The sequence below is a fragment of the Protopterus annectens genome, chromosome 14.part0, assembly GCF_019279795.1.
Source record: "Protopterus annectens isolate FY-2018-M chromosome 14.part0, PAN1.0, whole genome shotgun sequence".
NCBI classification, from domain to species: Eukaryota; Metazoa; Chordata; order Ceratodontiformes; family Protopteridae; genus Protopterus; species Protopterus annectens.
The window spans coordinates 347,766,263-347,783,596 of NC_056748.1; the positions used below are offsets into that span (position 1 = coordinate 347,766,263).

General features: G+C 39.7%; 1 protein-coding gene across 1 annotated transcript in view; it reads left to right on the forward strand.

Moving 5' to 3' along the window:
* The window catches only part of LOC122788982 (minichromosome maintenance complex binding protein), a 1,363,580-nt gene that overhangs the window by 108,086 nt on the left and 1,238,160 nt on the right, over nucleotides 1-17,334 (forward strand). Inside the window, exon 5 of the mRNA XM_044056074.1 lies at nucleotides 8,472-8,513. Coding sequence (XP_043912009.1) covers nucleotides 8,472-8,513 — 42 coding nt within the window. The remainder of the gene's footprint in view (nucleotides 1-8,471; nucleotides 8,514-17,334) is intronic.

The window sequence follows — 17,334 nt, forward strand, 5'->3', positions numbered from 1 at the left end:
GACGGTATGTATATATGTACACGTGTATGTGTGTGTATATATGTAGACGTGTATGTATATATGTACACGTGTATGTGTGTATATGTACACGTGTATGTGTGTGTATATATGTTCACGTGTGTGTGTGTGTGTGTGTATATATGTTCACGTGTGTGTGTGTGTGTATATATGTACGTGTGTATATATGTACGTGTGTATATATGTACTCGTGTGTGTGTGTGTGTGTATATGTACTCGTGTGTGTGTGTGTATATGTACGCTTGCAGGCGCGCAGTGTGTATATGCACGCAGTATGCAGGTGTATAAGGCACGCCGGTACGTGTATATGTACGCCGTAAATGCGGTGTATATATGTACGCCGTAATGCGGTGTGTGTATATATAATGCGCCAGGTGCACGCAGGTATGTGTGTACGCCGCGGTGCACGCAGGTGTATGTACGCCGCGGTGCACGCAGGCTTTATGTATCGCTGGGCAGGTGTTTATGTTACACGCGGTGCACGCAGGTGGTGTTTATGTACACGCGTGCACGCAGGTGTGCATACCTGCGCACGTGCATCGCAGTGTGCATCGCAAAAATGGCTTGCACGGTGTGTACGCCGCTTGCACGCAGTGTGTACGCTGTTGCATCGTGTGTACGCTGGCTACATCGCAGGTGTGTACGCCGCAGTTATCGCAGTAACGCTGTACGCACGTAATGCAGGTACGCGTAGAGGTATCGCAGTAAGTGCAGGTGCGCCAGCTGCAGTACACATACACACACACACACACACACACACAGGCATCAACTTGAACATTCTTGGAAAGAAAAAAACACAAGAACTGATGTACTTAATTTAGCATTTTCATTCTTTAATATCTACAACTTCGTCAGAATTAAAATTACATCATGAAAGAATTAACTTTGTATAGTCAATTTTAAGGACAAGGCAATAAAACATATTAATTAACTAGTCAATCCTTTCTTTAAACAGAGTTATCCAATAAACATAAAAGAAACTAATAATCCCGTAATAGAAATGGCGAAACCTATGGAAACATAACATTGCTATCATCGGGAAATGCATAAATGTTAATTTTGCTTCTTGAATATTCAACAGTGTCAGTGCACCAATGTAAAACAAGCTTATGCTGTTATTAGCCTATAGGTTTCACATGGATGCGTAATGCACATTCGTGAGGCAAAGAAGAGCTCCAATTGTGAGACTAGCTGTGAAGTTGCTTCATGCCTAAAGATGAGCTAAACTCAGTAGACCAATAACACATTATTATAGCACATTTAGAACAATAGAATTAACCTACTTGCAGTAGAGTGGGGCAGAACAGGAAAAAATAGAGAAACGATCTTATTAAACATATTGGGAAACCCATAACACCTTAGAATATGTTTTAAATATTTTAAAGTATGCAAAGGAATCAACCTTTTGACAGTTAAGCTTACTATCGCAGAACACATTTAACATTTATACTTTCACTGAAACTCGGAGCAACGTCTGATCCTAAACGTAATTGCCACTTAGTCACCAAAGAATAAATCCACTTTTTCTAAAATAAAGAAATTTGTCTTGGTAAATGAATTACAGATAGTGGAATGTCTAGCAAAGCATTATGAGCATTAGAAGCTCCGATCGCACCATAATGTTCCTTAATGCGATCGGACAGCTGTCCACATTTTTTCCTCAGATGAAAACTCATGCAAGATTGACACAAGGCAACATAAACCACATTAGGCCTGTTATGGTCAAAATGTTTAGTGAAGGAAACTTTAACGCCATTGTGCCTGAAATTAAAAGAATCACCAACCATAATATATTGGCAGCAAGCACAGTTGCTGCATGGAAACATTCCAGGAGGGTCATTGTCATTTGAAAGTTTAAGCAGAAAAGCCGAATATTTGTTCTCAAACACACATCTTAAAAGTCTGTCTTTTTATGTAAAAGTAAAGGTTTATTCCCCAAGACCCCTAGCGAAGTGTCAGAACATGTAACAGTACTCCAGCGTGAAGAAGTAATATCCCTAATTGCTTGCATATCGCGGCTTATAGGGATCGGAAAGCTCAACCTTCTGTCTGAATACGAAGCATTAACATTTTTCGGGGTAAAACCAAACTTTAGAATAGGCTGGAATGTGATATATCTATCCCAAGAAACTTCAGCTGCAGTCCTGTAAATAGGTCTTGGGGGTAGTGTTTTTTAGCAATAAGTTCACCTAGGAATTCAGCTTCTTTCTTGCAAGTACCATCATCACTCTCCTATCTAGACAGTCTAATACCCTTAACGCATTACGTTTCATGTAGTAGGGGTGCTTACTGGTAAAGTCCAAGTAATTCTACAAGTGTCTTCTGTATATGTTCGACTTCAAGTAGCCAAGTTGTTCATTTATGGAAATAGAAGTGTCCTGAAATTATACAGATTTACCATGTCATGATTTAACAAATTTGAAAAAAGCAATGCTTTCATTAATATCCTTAAAACAAATCATGTTGAGATACAGTACATGTCCATGCAAAAAACATATAAATATAATTAAAATACAACTTGGTGTACATGAAACCTGGTAAATGCACAAGAGTTTCTAATTCCCAGGTAGCCAAGACCAGGTTAGCATAAGCTTGTGCCATTTTATGAGCCCATAGCTACCACTTTTATTTGTTGGAACACAGAGTTGAAATGGGAAAAAAAGTATTGTTCAGGACTGTCAATAAATGCATTCAAAGTCATAATTGTGGCAGGTCTAAATCTAGTATATTTTTGGATACATTTTAACCATATCCTTTCTCTCTGTGGAATGTTCGTGTGCAGCTAAACTGTCTGATGTAACAAATATGCAGTTATCCAAATCTAGGTTTGCTTTGAACAACTCATTTAAAATGCCCCAAGAATCCTTTATGTAAAAAGGTGTTTCTCGCACTACTTGATTCATGACATAATCAATGTATTCTGCTATTCATTCTGTTTTTGTGCATTTATTAGAAATTATCAACCTAAAAAGTGTTTTTTGAGCATTTTTGTGAATTTTGGGGTACCGAAACACTTCCCTAAACTAGAATTAACAACTTGCAAGAATTGTAACTCTTCTAATGTAATGTATTGGTGGTCTTCTAATTTCTTAAGCAAAGAGTATTTTTCAAATTCTTGTTGCACAAAATCTAGTGTGACTTTTTTGTAAAATTCACTGTTAGCAAGTTCTGTTTCTTTAACTACATAAACAGATTCTTCCATCAACACATTTCCTGTCCCTTTGTCAGCCTTCATGATACGTAGTGAAGGATCATTTCTAAAAATATTCAGGGCTCCCATTTCATCTTTAGAAAGGTTAAACCATTTATGTTTAGGAGCAGTGGAAGACAAACTTATGTCTTTTTTGCAGACATTTAAAAACCCTGCTAAAGTGTTATCTAGTACAGCATTAAAAAGGCTTTTCTTTTTCAGTTGTCCAACTGCAAAATCAGTATGAGAATTTAACATAACAGCAGTGGAACTACTCTCAGAATTACTATCTGAATTATTTGACTCATTGGCAAAAAAAAAACATTTTAAATTCAATTTCCTGACCAATAAACGCAAGTCAAAAAGTACGTCCGCAAGTGGGGTTCGTTGAGCAGGAATAAATTTAAAGCCTTTGTTGAGTAAGGACAAGCATTCAGGAGAAAAGTTTCTTTTAGTAAGGTTAAACACTGCTCCATTGCTGAATATTTTTAGAAATGTTCACATTCACCCGTCTTTTGCTGAAGAGGAAGCTACGTCAGATATCAGAGCAGGAACGAGCAAATGAAAATTACTAAGTAGATGCTAACATTGGACGTTTTAAATTAATGGTGGGGAAGTAGGACTGAAGCAACTTTTATTTTCTTTTGGAGTGAGCCCAAGAAGTGCCAGATTAAAGTTGTAGTGATCTAGAAAGTTAGAAGCTTTTCACTAAATTGAGATGTATATGCAGGAGAGATGGAAATAGATCCAGCAAAGATTTTCGAGATGTTCAAAAACTACTTTGTATAGTTGTACAAGGGTATAGAAAGAGAACTGGGATGGGGGAAAATACCATTTTAATGGAAATTAATGTAATGCAAATAAATGAATTAGAGGGCAGGGAAAAAAGATGAGAGAGGAAATTCAAATGGCCATAAACCATCAGGCAACCAGGAAAGCTTCAGTTATCAATTTGAATATGGGTGTAATTGTAGCAGATAGGAGGTAAAATGATAAACATTTGGTACGTTTTATTAAATGAGCTTATGAAGGAGGAAGATGGATCCCACAGACCTGTAAATGGCAGTCATGGTAGTCATTTATAAAGGAAGACAAAGAAGCATCTGATCTTGGCACAGTATAGGCCAATGTCATTTTAACTCACAATTGTTAAGCCTTAGTATTCGCTTAAAAAAGTAGCCTCCTACAAAAGGCTGATTGTATTAAAAAGGGGTTATTGTGGTTTTATTGAATAAAGACAAACTTTTGGTAATGAGGCTTTAATATTTGAACAGCAAGCAGAGTGAACAAGGTTATTAATCTTCTTTCAGTTGCTTCCATTAGGGGTCACCACAGCGGATTATCTGTTTGTTTCTTCCTGTCCTCGACATCTTGCTCTGTCACACCAACCACCTGCATGTCCTCTCACCACATCCATAAACCTTATCTTAGGCATTCCTCTTTTCGTGTTACCTGGCAACTTCATCCTTGGCATCTTTTTCCCGATGTACTCTGCATCCTTCCTCAGCACATGTCCAAACCAACATAATCCTGCCTCTCTCTAGCTTTGTCTCCAAACCTTCCAACCTGGGCTGACCCTCTAATATACTTAATCCTAATCCTGTCCACCCTTGTCACACCCAGTGCAAATCTTAACATCTTTAACTCTGCCACTTCCAGCTCTGACTCCTGGCATTTTGTCAATGCCACTGTCTCTAACCCATATAACCTAGTTGGTCTCGCTACCCTTTTGCATACTTTCCCTTTCACTCTTACTGTTACTCTTCTGTCATAAATCACTCCTGATACTCTTCTCCACCTACTCCATCCTGCCTGTACTCTTCCACGCTCACCATTACTCTGAACTGTTGATCCCAAGTATTGAAACAGGTTATTAATGAAAGGATTAAATGATCAAAAGGTGTTCAGTGGAGTCAGCTGGAGATTCGTAAATTTAATCATAATAAGATTTGGCCTGCCAATCAAATGAGTTGACTTGATTATGAAAATATATGGACAGACAGAAGTGTATGTAGAGGTAGCATGGACGTTCAGGGAAGTTTCACGTAAGTGGGACCAGCCAGGGACGCCCAGTCTACCTGCTGCTTTTTTCACTATAGAACTTTTAAGAATTAAAACAAGGGAATCTGTAGTAGAAATACTGATATGGTGAGCAGGATAAATTGGCATCCTTTACAGATGCTATACTTTACATAAGAAATCCAGAGCAGGATATGCAAACTATTTACAGTATTGAGGACAGTATAGTAAAATAGTGTACAAAATTAGAGTAAAAGGCAATTTCGAATTCTAGCCTGACTTATGACATACAAGTGCAATCATACCGTTTCTTCTTGTTAAGAGAAAATGAAATATAATAGGAATGTGGCTAAGAAAAGCAATGGCCCAGCTAAATATATGTAGGAGGAAATGAAAAAAAAAATCTGACATAGAATATGTATAAGGAAAGAAAAATACAAGCCATAAAGATGGTGCTATGTAGAGGGCAGTCATAATGTGCAAAAACCATAGGAAAAATATGGGAGAAGTGATGCTAAGAACCTTTTGTAACCACCAGAAAGCCAGAGTTCAGTGGGGAAAGTTTAAGATTGCTCATGAAACAAGTGGAGCTATGTATGTCAGATATGAAAATATATTACATAACACAAATTTGGCTAATTTGCTTCAGTGTGAAGTCTGTATACTCAAATGGAAATTGATTGTGGAACAAGCCGGACTGAGTGGGGAAATGGCTGCTAAAAGACTCTTATCTTTGAAGGTAAACCCCGTATAGAATTTACCCGAGACACCAGATAATCAAACAAAATATCCAGTTTCAAGTAGAAACCAATAACCAGCCACAGCACAGCAAAATATATTGTTGCATACACAAAAGCTTCCAAATATGTATAAAACCAGTTTAATTCGCCATAAAGTGGATTAAAAACAAAGATGAGTGCTTTCACAATCTCTTCCTATTGGCTGATTCAGGAGATCTAGCAAATAATAGATGAACATTTAAAAAGGTACCTCATCAAATCATGTCATGGAAGCTTTGGCAGTTTGTGCTTCCAGTATTGTATTTTGCTGTGCTGTGGCTGGTTTTATGTTTTTGCTTGGATTCCCATATAGAATTTAGACCACCAGAGAATGCATTTGGCTTACATAGTCATAACAAAATTTAAACAAAAGCAAAGACCAGTGCTAGGACAGTTGGTGCTAAGATGGGTCTGGTCATTGATGGAAGCTAATGTTCATATTGCATCCAAAAAACATGATCTAGGACATACAAGTTGATGTCTCTTGCTCTTTACAAATATCCAAGTTAAGACTGAGCTGGAATGAAAGATTAGCGAAACGGTTTGCAAAGGAAAAATGGTTGTAGATTGGCTCCAAAATATGAATGAAAGCTCTAGAAAATTCATGTTTTTTTTTAAATGTGGAAATATTCCTAACGGACAGTTATTTTCCTTTAGGCCAGTGGTGCACAACGACTGGCCCCAGGGCCAAATCCAGCCCTCGATGCAACACCATCCGGCCCCAAAGAGTAACAAAAATTTGTTTAAAAAGTGAATAAATGGAATGCCGTACTCCAGTCACACAAGCTTTCCAGCACGTGCTTACTTACCTAATAGACTGCAGTTGCGCACACCTCTAATTTTAGCTGCGGAAGTAACTATTTTTTGTTAATAACTTCTAGTCTATAAACAGTAGTAACTTTCTGCAAGTTTGTAGTAAGTCATGGCTGCAAGCCAGAGTAAAGTTAAAAGCAAAGTTGATGTAAAAAACAGGCAATTTCATGACTTTTGTCTTAAGTAAAAATACGTCACCTGTACCTATTAACTCGTACCGACTTACTATATTTTGAGGTGGCCCATAGATGAATTAAGAATTTGTGTATTGGCCTTCCCCACAGAAAGGTTGTGCACCACTGCTTTAGGCAAAGGATGAAAATTGTGGATGTAACTAGTGGGAATTAGGAATATGAAAATATATTTTTGGAGTTGACAGCAATTTTAGTTTCAGGATACAAGAATCGCACAAGTTATTTCAGAGTTGAGATCTGGAGCTAAACGTATGTAGGTGAACACAAGCTTTAACATAAATATTAACAGCATAAATGCTTAAACCTAAATGGAAGAAAGTGGATTAATCAAAGCGATTAAAAGTAATTTCTCAATACAAAATGGAAGAGTTGGAAGAAGGATTAGAAGTAAATAGCTGTTGCTAGAGCAAGTGATCAACAGTGATTTCATAAGTAATTTTAGGAAGGAATATAAATAAATGAGTTGTGTAAAAGTGGAACTGTACACATTTTTGAGAACTGGAAGGGGTTTTTGTAAAAACTGTGAAAGATTTGAAAACTGGATATAACTACATTTGTTCTTTATTGCTGCTGCTTCGGATAAAGTCATGTCTAGTAGTGCATGCAGTTTACACAAATTGTAGGATGGAAGATTAATTGTAAAACCATTTAAACATGAATATGGAGCAGTTATGAATGAGCACCTTTGCTTGATCTATTTTTTTTTTCATGGTGAGCTAAAAACACACCAGCTTCACCACATGTACCTGTTTAGTGCTATAATAAAATCAGTCACCAAAAGTCGCATTAAATACCTTGTGATCACATGGCACAGATGCCTGCTGCTTACATGTTGTGAAACAAGTTTGAATTTTTTTTTTTCATAGACATCAAAGTGCATCTCTTGATTTCATTGTAGTATTGAAAAAGCTGGTGTAGTGAAATTTTTTGCATTCTTTCTGTAGTGTGCCAAAATTAAATGGAGGTAATTTTTAACTGTGCTGGATCCTTTTTATTTCCACACTTGGGTTAGTACATGGATATGAACATGTATTTTCTGACTTGCCTAATCTCAAGCTGCAGACATTGAATTTGCTTTGAAACTGTTTGTTTTTTTCTTTACATTTATTGGTCTTCTCTCAAGCGAGAGGAAGCTTATTGAATGCAGTAGATGAAGGTGGGATTTTTTTTCTCTTGTACCCCTAATTTTCCCTTGGGTTTAATCAGCATGCAGTGCCTACTGTGACAATTCTTGTAACACCCTTTTACTGACAAAAACAGCTGAGCTGGTAGGTAAAATAACTTTTTTTTCTTCATCTAGCAAATCTGTTGCTAATGAAACCTGAGAAATAATTAGAGGAATACACACATTGCACCCACTGAGTTCTGCAAAGCATTTTTTTTGTGAAAAATCATTGTACTTTACATAATGTACTGAGAAATGAACTATGTTCATAATATTCATATGCTTTGTCATAGGTTCTGCACTTTGGTAAATATAGAGATGTTGCAGAATGTGAGGTAAGTTCGTAATTTATTTTGTAAAGTGATAAAATTCAAGTGATGTTCAAAGCTTTATGAAAAGCTTATGAAAATTTTTCTGAAAGTAATTCAAGCTGACTGAGTGACTGATACAGTGATTTTTTTGTTTATTTTATGCATGCTTTTCACTGAAATGTTAAACATATTTCAGTGGAAAACTTAGATTTCTGCAGAAAAAAAGTGACCAACATCTTTTTTAAACTATCAAGAAACTCAGAAGAAATGAATGTTAATGTATTGAAAGTCTAAAAATAAAAAAAAAATAGCTACCAGATTCATGGTTTGTCCTTAATTTTAATGTAGCCATCCACTGTCCATCAAGCTGACAAACATTGGCTTATAAAATTGTTTACACTTGTTTACACTTGTGTGTTGACACAGAGTGAAGGATCAGTTCTCAGTACTGTATGCACACAAGATGATCGAAGGGGGCCACATACATATGTTGAGAGTGCACATCCTATACATGAATAAAACATGTTTTCTTAAAGGCAGTTGTACAAGTTTGCCTAGAATGAACAGCAAATTAGCTTTCTGCATCCAGCATGCAGTCTCTGCACTCAGCCTTTTTATCTGGGCCACAGCTTTATAGTAGGTAGTGTCTTTATGCACAGTGGAACTTTACTTCTAAGCCCTACTATGAATAAACAGGCAGTGCAGTTCAGAAGCTTATCATAGCAAGTTGAGCTCATTTACCCATTCCTTACATAATATTGCCAATTTGTTTTATGTTTAGCTTTAATAGTCTGTTAAAAATCTGTCCTATGCTGCCCGACTGAAAGAACTCCAGCTCTATTCAGTCGCTTACCGCTTGCTCAGAGGTGACCTTTGCCTAACATACAAGGCCATGTCAAACCCAGATTTGATGAATATGCTTCACCTCAAAAAATCTAGATCCATCAGAGCCACAAGGGCGGGAGACTTAAACCTTGACACGGCTATTAATAGGACGTGCTGGAGGGATAGATTCATCACCCAAAGACTCCCTATGCTGTGGAACAAAATCCCGGTACATGTGAGGCAGAGCACCTCGCTGGCCTTGTTCAAGAGAAATCTTGACCAATGGATGGGAGATCGCAGACATACCCCAGGGATTACCTCAGTGTCACTGCTCGACAGAGGCACAGAAAAATAATGGGTATAGTTCCCCATACTAAAGGGGTGGCCTAAGCCACAAAACGATGGGCTAGGCTTGTAAATGCCCTCGGGCAGATAGCCTAGTATGAACCTATGAACCTATGAACCTATAATAGTTGAGTTGTTAGCATAGCTGGCCTTAGGCTTAGGCCAACTAGGCAGCAGCCTACTGCGCCGGTCTAGCTGGGGCGCTTTTCCAGTATTTATTTGGTGTAGGTAGACCAGGATGGGGGCACCAGGTAGTGTGGTGGGGGGTGCTGTGGAGCCCTTTTGCCTAGGGCACCAGTTGACCTAGTGCCGCTCCTGGTTGTTCGTTTTCAGGCAGTACTGCTGTCCTTGCAACCGTCTTTGGAGAAGTTATGATCTAGTTTATAATGGCCCAGTCTTTCTTATTGATGACTACTGCAAGTAGCCTTAGCTATATGGGTTGTATTCTGTCAAGGATATAACAGCCTGCCAACTTCCAAATAGGGTTGCCACCTTTTGTCATGGCTAAATCCGAAGTAAAGCCACACCCCTCATGTCACCAATAACCCTGCCCACCCTTCTCCCACCCACATTCTGCCCATTTTTGTCATGATGACATCACATGGCAGGGAACACCCTCTTTTTCCATTCTTGTTGCCTGCTTTTGGCTGATTTACTAGGCTTTTCTGTTAAAAAAAAAAAAAAAAAAAAAAAAATAGTAAATCAGCCGATTTACAGAGTGTCTGTTTCCTTTTTGAAACAGAATACCGGAGTTTGTACCGTGTTTTCCAGACTACTGGAAAATCAATTTGATTTCCAGATAGTCTGGGAAAAAAAAACGGAGATGTGGTAACCCTACTTCCAAAGCCTCAGGACACCTTCCATGCTCCCATACAGTCAGTCAGTTCAAGCTGAGCTGAGTAAAAAAACATGTTTGGATGCCAAGGAGCTTTACTGCTGTTGAAGAGCCTACTACTCTCTGGGCTTTCAAGGAGGGACTGTCGACATGTGCTGTTCCACTGCTGGGGCAGGTAAATTCTCTTTGTGTAAAAAAAACTTTCATGTTAAAAAAAAAAAAAATTTTTTAATTTAATTGTACTTTCCTGTTTTGGGAAGTTATTCTTAAACTGGGAGTTTGTGTGTGTTTTAATGGACCGTCACACGACTTAACTGTACTTTTAAAATGCGAGAGTATTTTTTTTCCTGTTAGTTTAAAAGCTCTGTAAAGTAAACGCATTTTTCTCCTGTGGAGAAATTGTGCTCATTTTAACTTTTGACGCTGACAGTGTTGGTGTTTTTACTGTGTATTTATGTGAAATAGTGACTTTGCAGACTTCAAAATTCTACCAACTCTTACTGCTTTTTTTCCATGGGAAAGAAGCACCATTTTTGGATTGACGATGGAACAAATTCCCATTCCACAGTCCCTTTCTTCCAGCCACGAAAAGAAAAAAAAAAAGTAAATCAACCAGCCTTTGCCACCACCACAGGCTAGCAGTTTACCTCCGCCACGGGTAGACTCTGCTGCGGCCATAGCTTGTTCCTTGGACCACTCGTCATTTACCCCAGATCCCTCTGGTGTAGCACCTACAGCCACTGTGGACTGGGTCGGGGTTAGCCATGTCATCTGTAGCTGTTGGGGTTCTCTCAGTGGGCAAGAGTGAGCCACTCTGGTCAGCCCAGGGAGAGGGAACAGGGATGACTTCCTTGTTTTGTCAGATTGTTGTGCCCATCCCTATGGAAGCTGTTGCCCAATTTTTCCTGTCAAAAAGAAACTAGAAGATTAAACATTATATCTACTTTTCCACTCATTTCCTTAGGCAGGAATAGTTTACTAGGTTTGGTTTAGGGGGTTAATTCAGGTTATAAATCCTCCTTATAAGGTGGCTTCTGATGAAAGAAAGAGAGGATACCTCTTTTCCTGAAGAGATTCAAGATTCTGAATCTGGACAGGAAGATAAAGGTACAGGTATATGGTTTTCTCCTCTGTTTTCTGATTAAGAACTCTGAGGAGAGTTCAGTTTTGATACTCTTCTTTCTCTGAAACTGAACGTGCCAGTGTTTTCAGTGTGAGAACACTGTTTCTCAGTCCCTCAGAAAATACTATGAGCTGTTATATAAGGATTTTCTGGAACCTTCATTCCTTCCTCCAGTTCTGTTAGCTTTGGAAGATGTGTGTGCCATGCCTGCAATTTTCCTGATAGCCAACCTGCTGCCCACCAAAAAAACAGAGCCAAATATTTGAAGTTCCTCAGTTTTATATGATTTTATACAGTCTTCCCAAACCTGACCCAGCAGCTATGGTATTAATCCCTATGGCTGCTGAGCCATTTAGTTAACCCCAGTCCTGCTCTCTCTGACAAGAATGGAAAGATTAAGTATGAGGCGAAAAAAGTATATACTTTTGCAAGTTTGATTTTTTTCAGAATTTTGAATAGCCATGTTACATTAGTTTATTCTAATTGTGAAAGTATGAGTTATGTTTTGTCTGCAGTTTCTTCTTGTGAGAAAAACTTCTGCACCAAATTTAGTTTCTTCTATTGTACAAATTGTAACTGACTGCAGAGTGTGTGTATGACTCTGCTTCTTCCAGGGCTATGGCCACTAGTACTGTTTAGTGGATGTCGTCTGCATTTTGAGAACCTCCCGGTTTATGTGAAAATTAAGTTTTAAATTCTCATTTCAAAAGAAATTTTAGTTTTTGGTTCCTGTGTTGCAGAGGTTGTCAAAAAGTGTGGTGAAAGGTCTAAGTTGATACTGGGAATCTGTAAGATTTCTCAGCCATTTTCTAAGGTATTCTCTAACCTTTCATCCAGTTTTGGCAAAAAAGAGAGTAGTCTTAACAAAATGCTAGTAAACCGATGTTAGAAATGGCAGGTGTGGGTCCAAAAAGAGTCTGGGACACTCCCCAAAGACAATCCAACTCAGACTGACTAAGGGACCTGTCACCCTATCTCACCCTGGCAGTCCCTTTTCCCTTCCAGAAAGTGTGAATCTCCACTTTACTTTTTGGCAACATATAATCTTAGACAACAGAGTTCTGACTATAAAGGTTATTGATAAGTGGGAGAAACCCCTCTATTGCCAGGGGGTAGTTCCTCATATACTGGACTAGACTGCTTTATTTTCTCCTGTCCTTCATCCCATACTGTCCCAAGATGTGATAGAATCAGTTCCTCCTTCCCAGGTTGGGTGAAGTTTTTATTCAAGGATATTTTTAGTTCCAAAGAGAGAAGATTCTTTGAGACCAATTCTGGATCTTTCTTTCTTAAACCTGTTTGTGATGGTGCCCAAGTTCAAAATGTCCTGTTTACAACCTGTTACCTCTTCTTCCTCATTTAAGTTCCCTAATAATACAAGATTTAAAAGATGCTTATCACACCCATTCATCCAGATTTCAAGAGTTTCTTGAAGTGCACCAGACAAGTACAACCTTATCAATTCTCTGCCTTACCCTTTGTACTATCCAACGCACTGTGAATGTTCGCAAAGTGACTAGCCCCAGATTAGACAAGTTGCTTATCTTTGTAGAGTCCTTTTCAGTGCCCAAAATCTCTCACTTGAGTGAAAGATCTCTTACACAAGCTGTGATTCCAAGAGAATTTTCAAAAGTTTGTTTTGTCTGCTTAACACAGGGTTGTGTTCCTGGGGTGTCAGCTAGACACCTCAGTTAAAAGAACCTTTTCCACAAGAAAAAAAAAATCTGTATCTAGATTTATTCCTCAGGATTTCTGTTTTGACTTCAGTCGCTGAGAGGGAATAAAACAGTCATGGCACCTGTGATTCTCTCAGTACCTCTGGCAAGACTTCACATGAGAGTAATAGAATGGTATCTGAAAGTCCCTTTGGTCCCAGCACCAACATTCTTTGTCTCTTCAAATCCCAGTGCTTGGGTTTGTCGGAACAGAAATCACTTTGTGGAAATGAGAGGTCTTTAAATCCAGGTCTCTCCTTCTTCCTCACTGGTCCAAAACAGTCATTCGCCTCAAACTCCTCCGTTGCTTAGGGAGCAGTTTTCAGGAGGGGTAAAAGTTTAAGGTATGTAGGACAGCAAGGATGGATGCAAGTACATAAATATAACAGATATATACTTGCCCTGATCAAGGCATTCTTGTCTCTGAATCATCTTTGGTCCCTGGGACCTATTCAAGTTGTAATAGAAAGTGCCATAGTCGTGTGCTACATCAACAAACAAGGGGGAACCAGGCCATACCTTTTTGTAGACTAGCCAAGTTTCCTGAGAAGCTATATCCCAAGCTCAAGTCTCGCACTGCAGGCATTCTGCATTGTAGCATTGTAAAACTGTGCATCAGGCTGAACAGGACAAAGGCAGACCCTCAAGAATAGGAACTAGATTGGGGGGGTCTTTCAAGATTTGACCCATCTGTGGGGATTTCCTCAAGCAGACCTATTAGCTTCCTCTTTGAACAGTAAGCTGGCATGATTCTGTTCCAGGACTCCATCCAGGAAGGCCTGGAACATGGATTAAATTTTTTTCGGGCAGCAGTGTTCCTTTTAAGCTTTTCCACATGTTCCACTGATCTCCAGAGCATTTCTGCTGGTTCTCCATGATCATTGCGGTGATTCCTTTTTGGCCCAGGCAGCAGTGCATGTTCTTTGTGTTTCACTGTTGCAGTCATTACATTTTGGTAATCTGCTGGCAGGTTGCCCTCAGTTGGCCTGATTAAACAAAGTCTTGGGTCCTGTGTTGGTTGCTTTCCCTTCTTCCATGACGTCAGGTTGTCAGGAGTATAAAACATGTAGATGATGCCATTACATCAGTCTAGCTTGCCGTGTGGTGCCCAAAGCAGAAGCAATTTGTAAGTGCCTGTCTGTCGACTGCTGAAATTGTCATTTTCGCGTTTCAGCTCCGAAGTGTTCAACTTAAAGCTAAGTACCCCATTGGGGAAACTTTTTCTTGCTCCTTCCCGATGTTAGTAAAAGTTAATAATTGCATTACTTGTGGAAAGCAAATACCTCAAAGATTTTCATTCGTACTGTATTCCTTGCCTAGGACCTGACCACGAAGTACCTTACTGTTGGTTTTGTGCTACATTTAATCAGCGCTCTATCAGTCATATTTTTGCCTCTCATTATTTCAGTTCTTGGTTTAATTATCAAGAAATGTCGTTGATTAGCCATCCGACTACCGGAATTCTGAAAAAAATGCAAAGATAAAGACAGAGACAGGCCATCGAGGTCCAAAACTGCCGACGACGCTTCTCCTAAGCCAGTCACCAGTTCACCAGTACTCAGTGAGGCGCTTTCGCAGCCCCTGATATCCGCTACTTCTGATTCGCATGCCTCTACTGAGACCCATTCGGAGTCCGGTATGTCGCGAGATACTTCAACTATGGAACCCACTGATGTCTCTACCTTGGATGGGTCCGGAGCCGCTGTGCAGGCACCGGCTTCTGAGGGTGTATTCAGGCCTACAGATTTGCATATTGAAACTACACTTCCTTCATTACTAAGGCCTAAATCTCTGTTCATGTCCAAAAAACGAAGCTCAGACCACATGCTCAGGCCCCTATCCCTAAAAAAAAAAATGATAAAAATGGCTGAAGATCTAATAATCTAATTAGGGGTAGTCAAACCCCCCCCCCAAGTGGCCTAGGGCTAAGCTTGCTTATGAATCTTCTGATCAGGATTCTGTTTCTTCTGACTCTTCTAATGACCTGGATTTGTCCATGCCTACTTATGAGGATTCTGATGCAGTGGATTCCATTCCCTCTCCTTCCCCTCCTGAGGGTTTTTCTTTTGGGGAAACTTTGCATACTTTAAGGGAGCATTTCCACTGGGAAAACCAGGAATTTTCTGATTCTAAAAAGAGGCTTAGGGGGATGCCTCCTCCTACCTCAGCATAGGCCTTTGGCTGTACCCTCCTGTACTATACATTGTTGATGATGTGTTCTCGGAATCCAGTTTGGCCCCTGATTCCCTGCCTCCTGCTCCTAGTAAACCTGACCGGTACTACAGGGATCCTGAGTCCCACAAGTTCCTTTTCAAAAATCCTGTTGCAGATCCAGAAACCATTTCTCAGGGACCCAAGGGCATTGAGGCTTCTACTGCTAAAAATCCTACCCCTTGCATATTATTGGACTTTTAAACAGAAAATTATGTTGATTCCGGTCTGTGTGGAAAATAAAGATTTACAGGATTTAATGCATTCTGCTGAACAAGTTGGAAAACATACTTTGCAATGTGGTTTTGATTCTTTAGAGGCCTCTTGCAGGGCTGCTGTTACTGGGTCTGTGCTTAGAAGGCATGCTTGGCTTAAGGAGCAATCTTTGCCTGATCATGTTAAAGCTAAATTGTTGGATGCTCCTTTAAATCAGGGCCGCCCGTTTGGCAATAAGGCAGAAGAATTTCTTAAAAAGATGGAAGATGAAGCTAAATCTATGCAAACTGTTAGATTTTTTACAAGTGCAACCTCTGAGATTTAGTAGGCACTGGCCTACTAAGAATTGGTCCTTTCCAGCCCCTTCCAGATCCTCTCAAGCCAAACCCAGACACCGTAAAAACCCCAGGTTTCACTAAGCAGCGGGGGAGCCTCCACTTCCAAATCTGGAAATAGCAAGACAACCCCCTATGGTAAACAGACTCCATGACTTCCTTTTAACATTCCCAAGTACTTATCTTTTAACCGCCCCTATGGGGGGAAAGATTGCTCTTCATGCGAAGAACTGGGAACTCATAACCCAGGATAAATGGGTTTTAAATAAAGTGTCCCAGGGATACAGATTTCATTTCCACACGTTGCCAACACCAAATGGGTGGCCAGACCTGCCCCCAAATCAGTGGGCAGAGGCTCAAAACAAGTACTTTCCCTCATGGGGGCTATTCAACTGGTACCAGAAGAGGAAAAGGGACAAGGTTTCTATTCCAGGCTTTTTCTGGTACCCAGAAAAGACAATCATGGCATCCAATCCTGGACCCGTCTACTCTAAACACCTTTCTGGAGATTCCAAAATTCAAGATGCTGACTCTTCGCCAGTTACTTCCTGTGCTAGGCAAAGACACCTGGTTGGCAACTCTAGATTTAAGAGGCATACCTGCACATCCCAATCAGGGAATCCTGCAGAAGATACCTTCACTTCAAAGCAGGCTACTTGCATTGTCAGTTCTCTACACTGCCCTTTGGCTTGTCTACTGCGCCCAGGGTATTCACAAAGTGCCTAGCTCCAGTGATTGCATTTTGCAGGCAAAGAAATATTCAAATATATCCATACCTGGACAATTGTCTAATTCAGGAAGAAAACCAGGGCATACTTTTAAATCATCTGGCGTTTGTAAAAAGGGTTCTAACTTGTTTGGGGTACACCATAAATGAAAAGAAATCACAACTGGTACTCTTGTCAACAGATTATATTCCGGGGTGCAAGCTTGCACACAACTGCCCAGATGGCTTTCCTCACGCTAGAGAAGCAAATTCATTTGGAAACTTACTTCAAACAAGTGGCCACAAAAACCCTATCATCTGCAAGACGAATACTGCAAGCCTTGGGGTTCATGGCCTCCTGCATTCTTCTAATTCCATATGCAAGACTGCATATGAGGAAGCTACAGTGGTGTCTAAAAAGTTTATGGAGTCCACATTGTCACAGCCTGAAAACAGTGATTCCTATCATACTTTGCCTACGCCTGGAGTTCCTGTGGTGGGCAGAGGCCTGCCACCAAAATAAGGGACTACCAT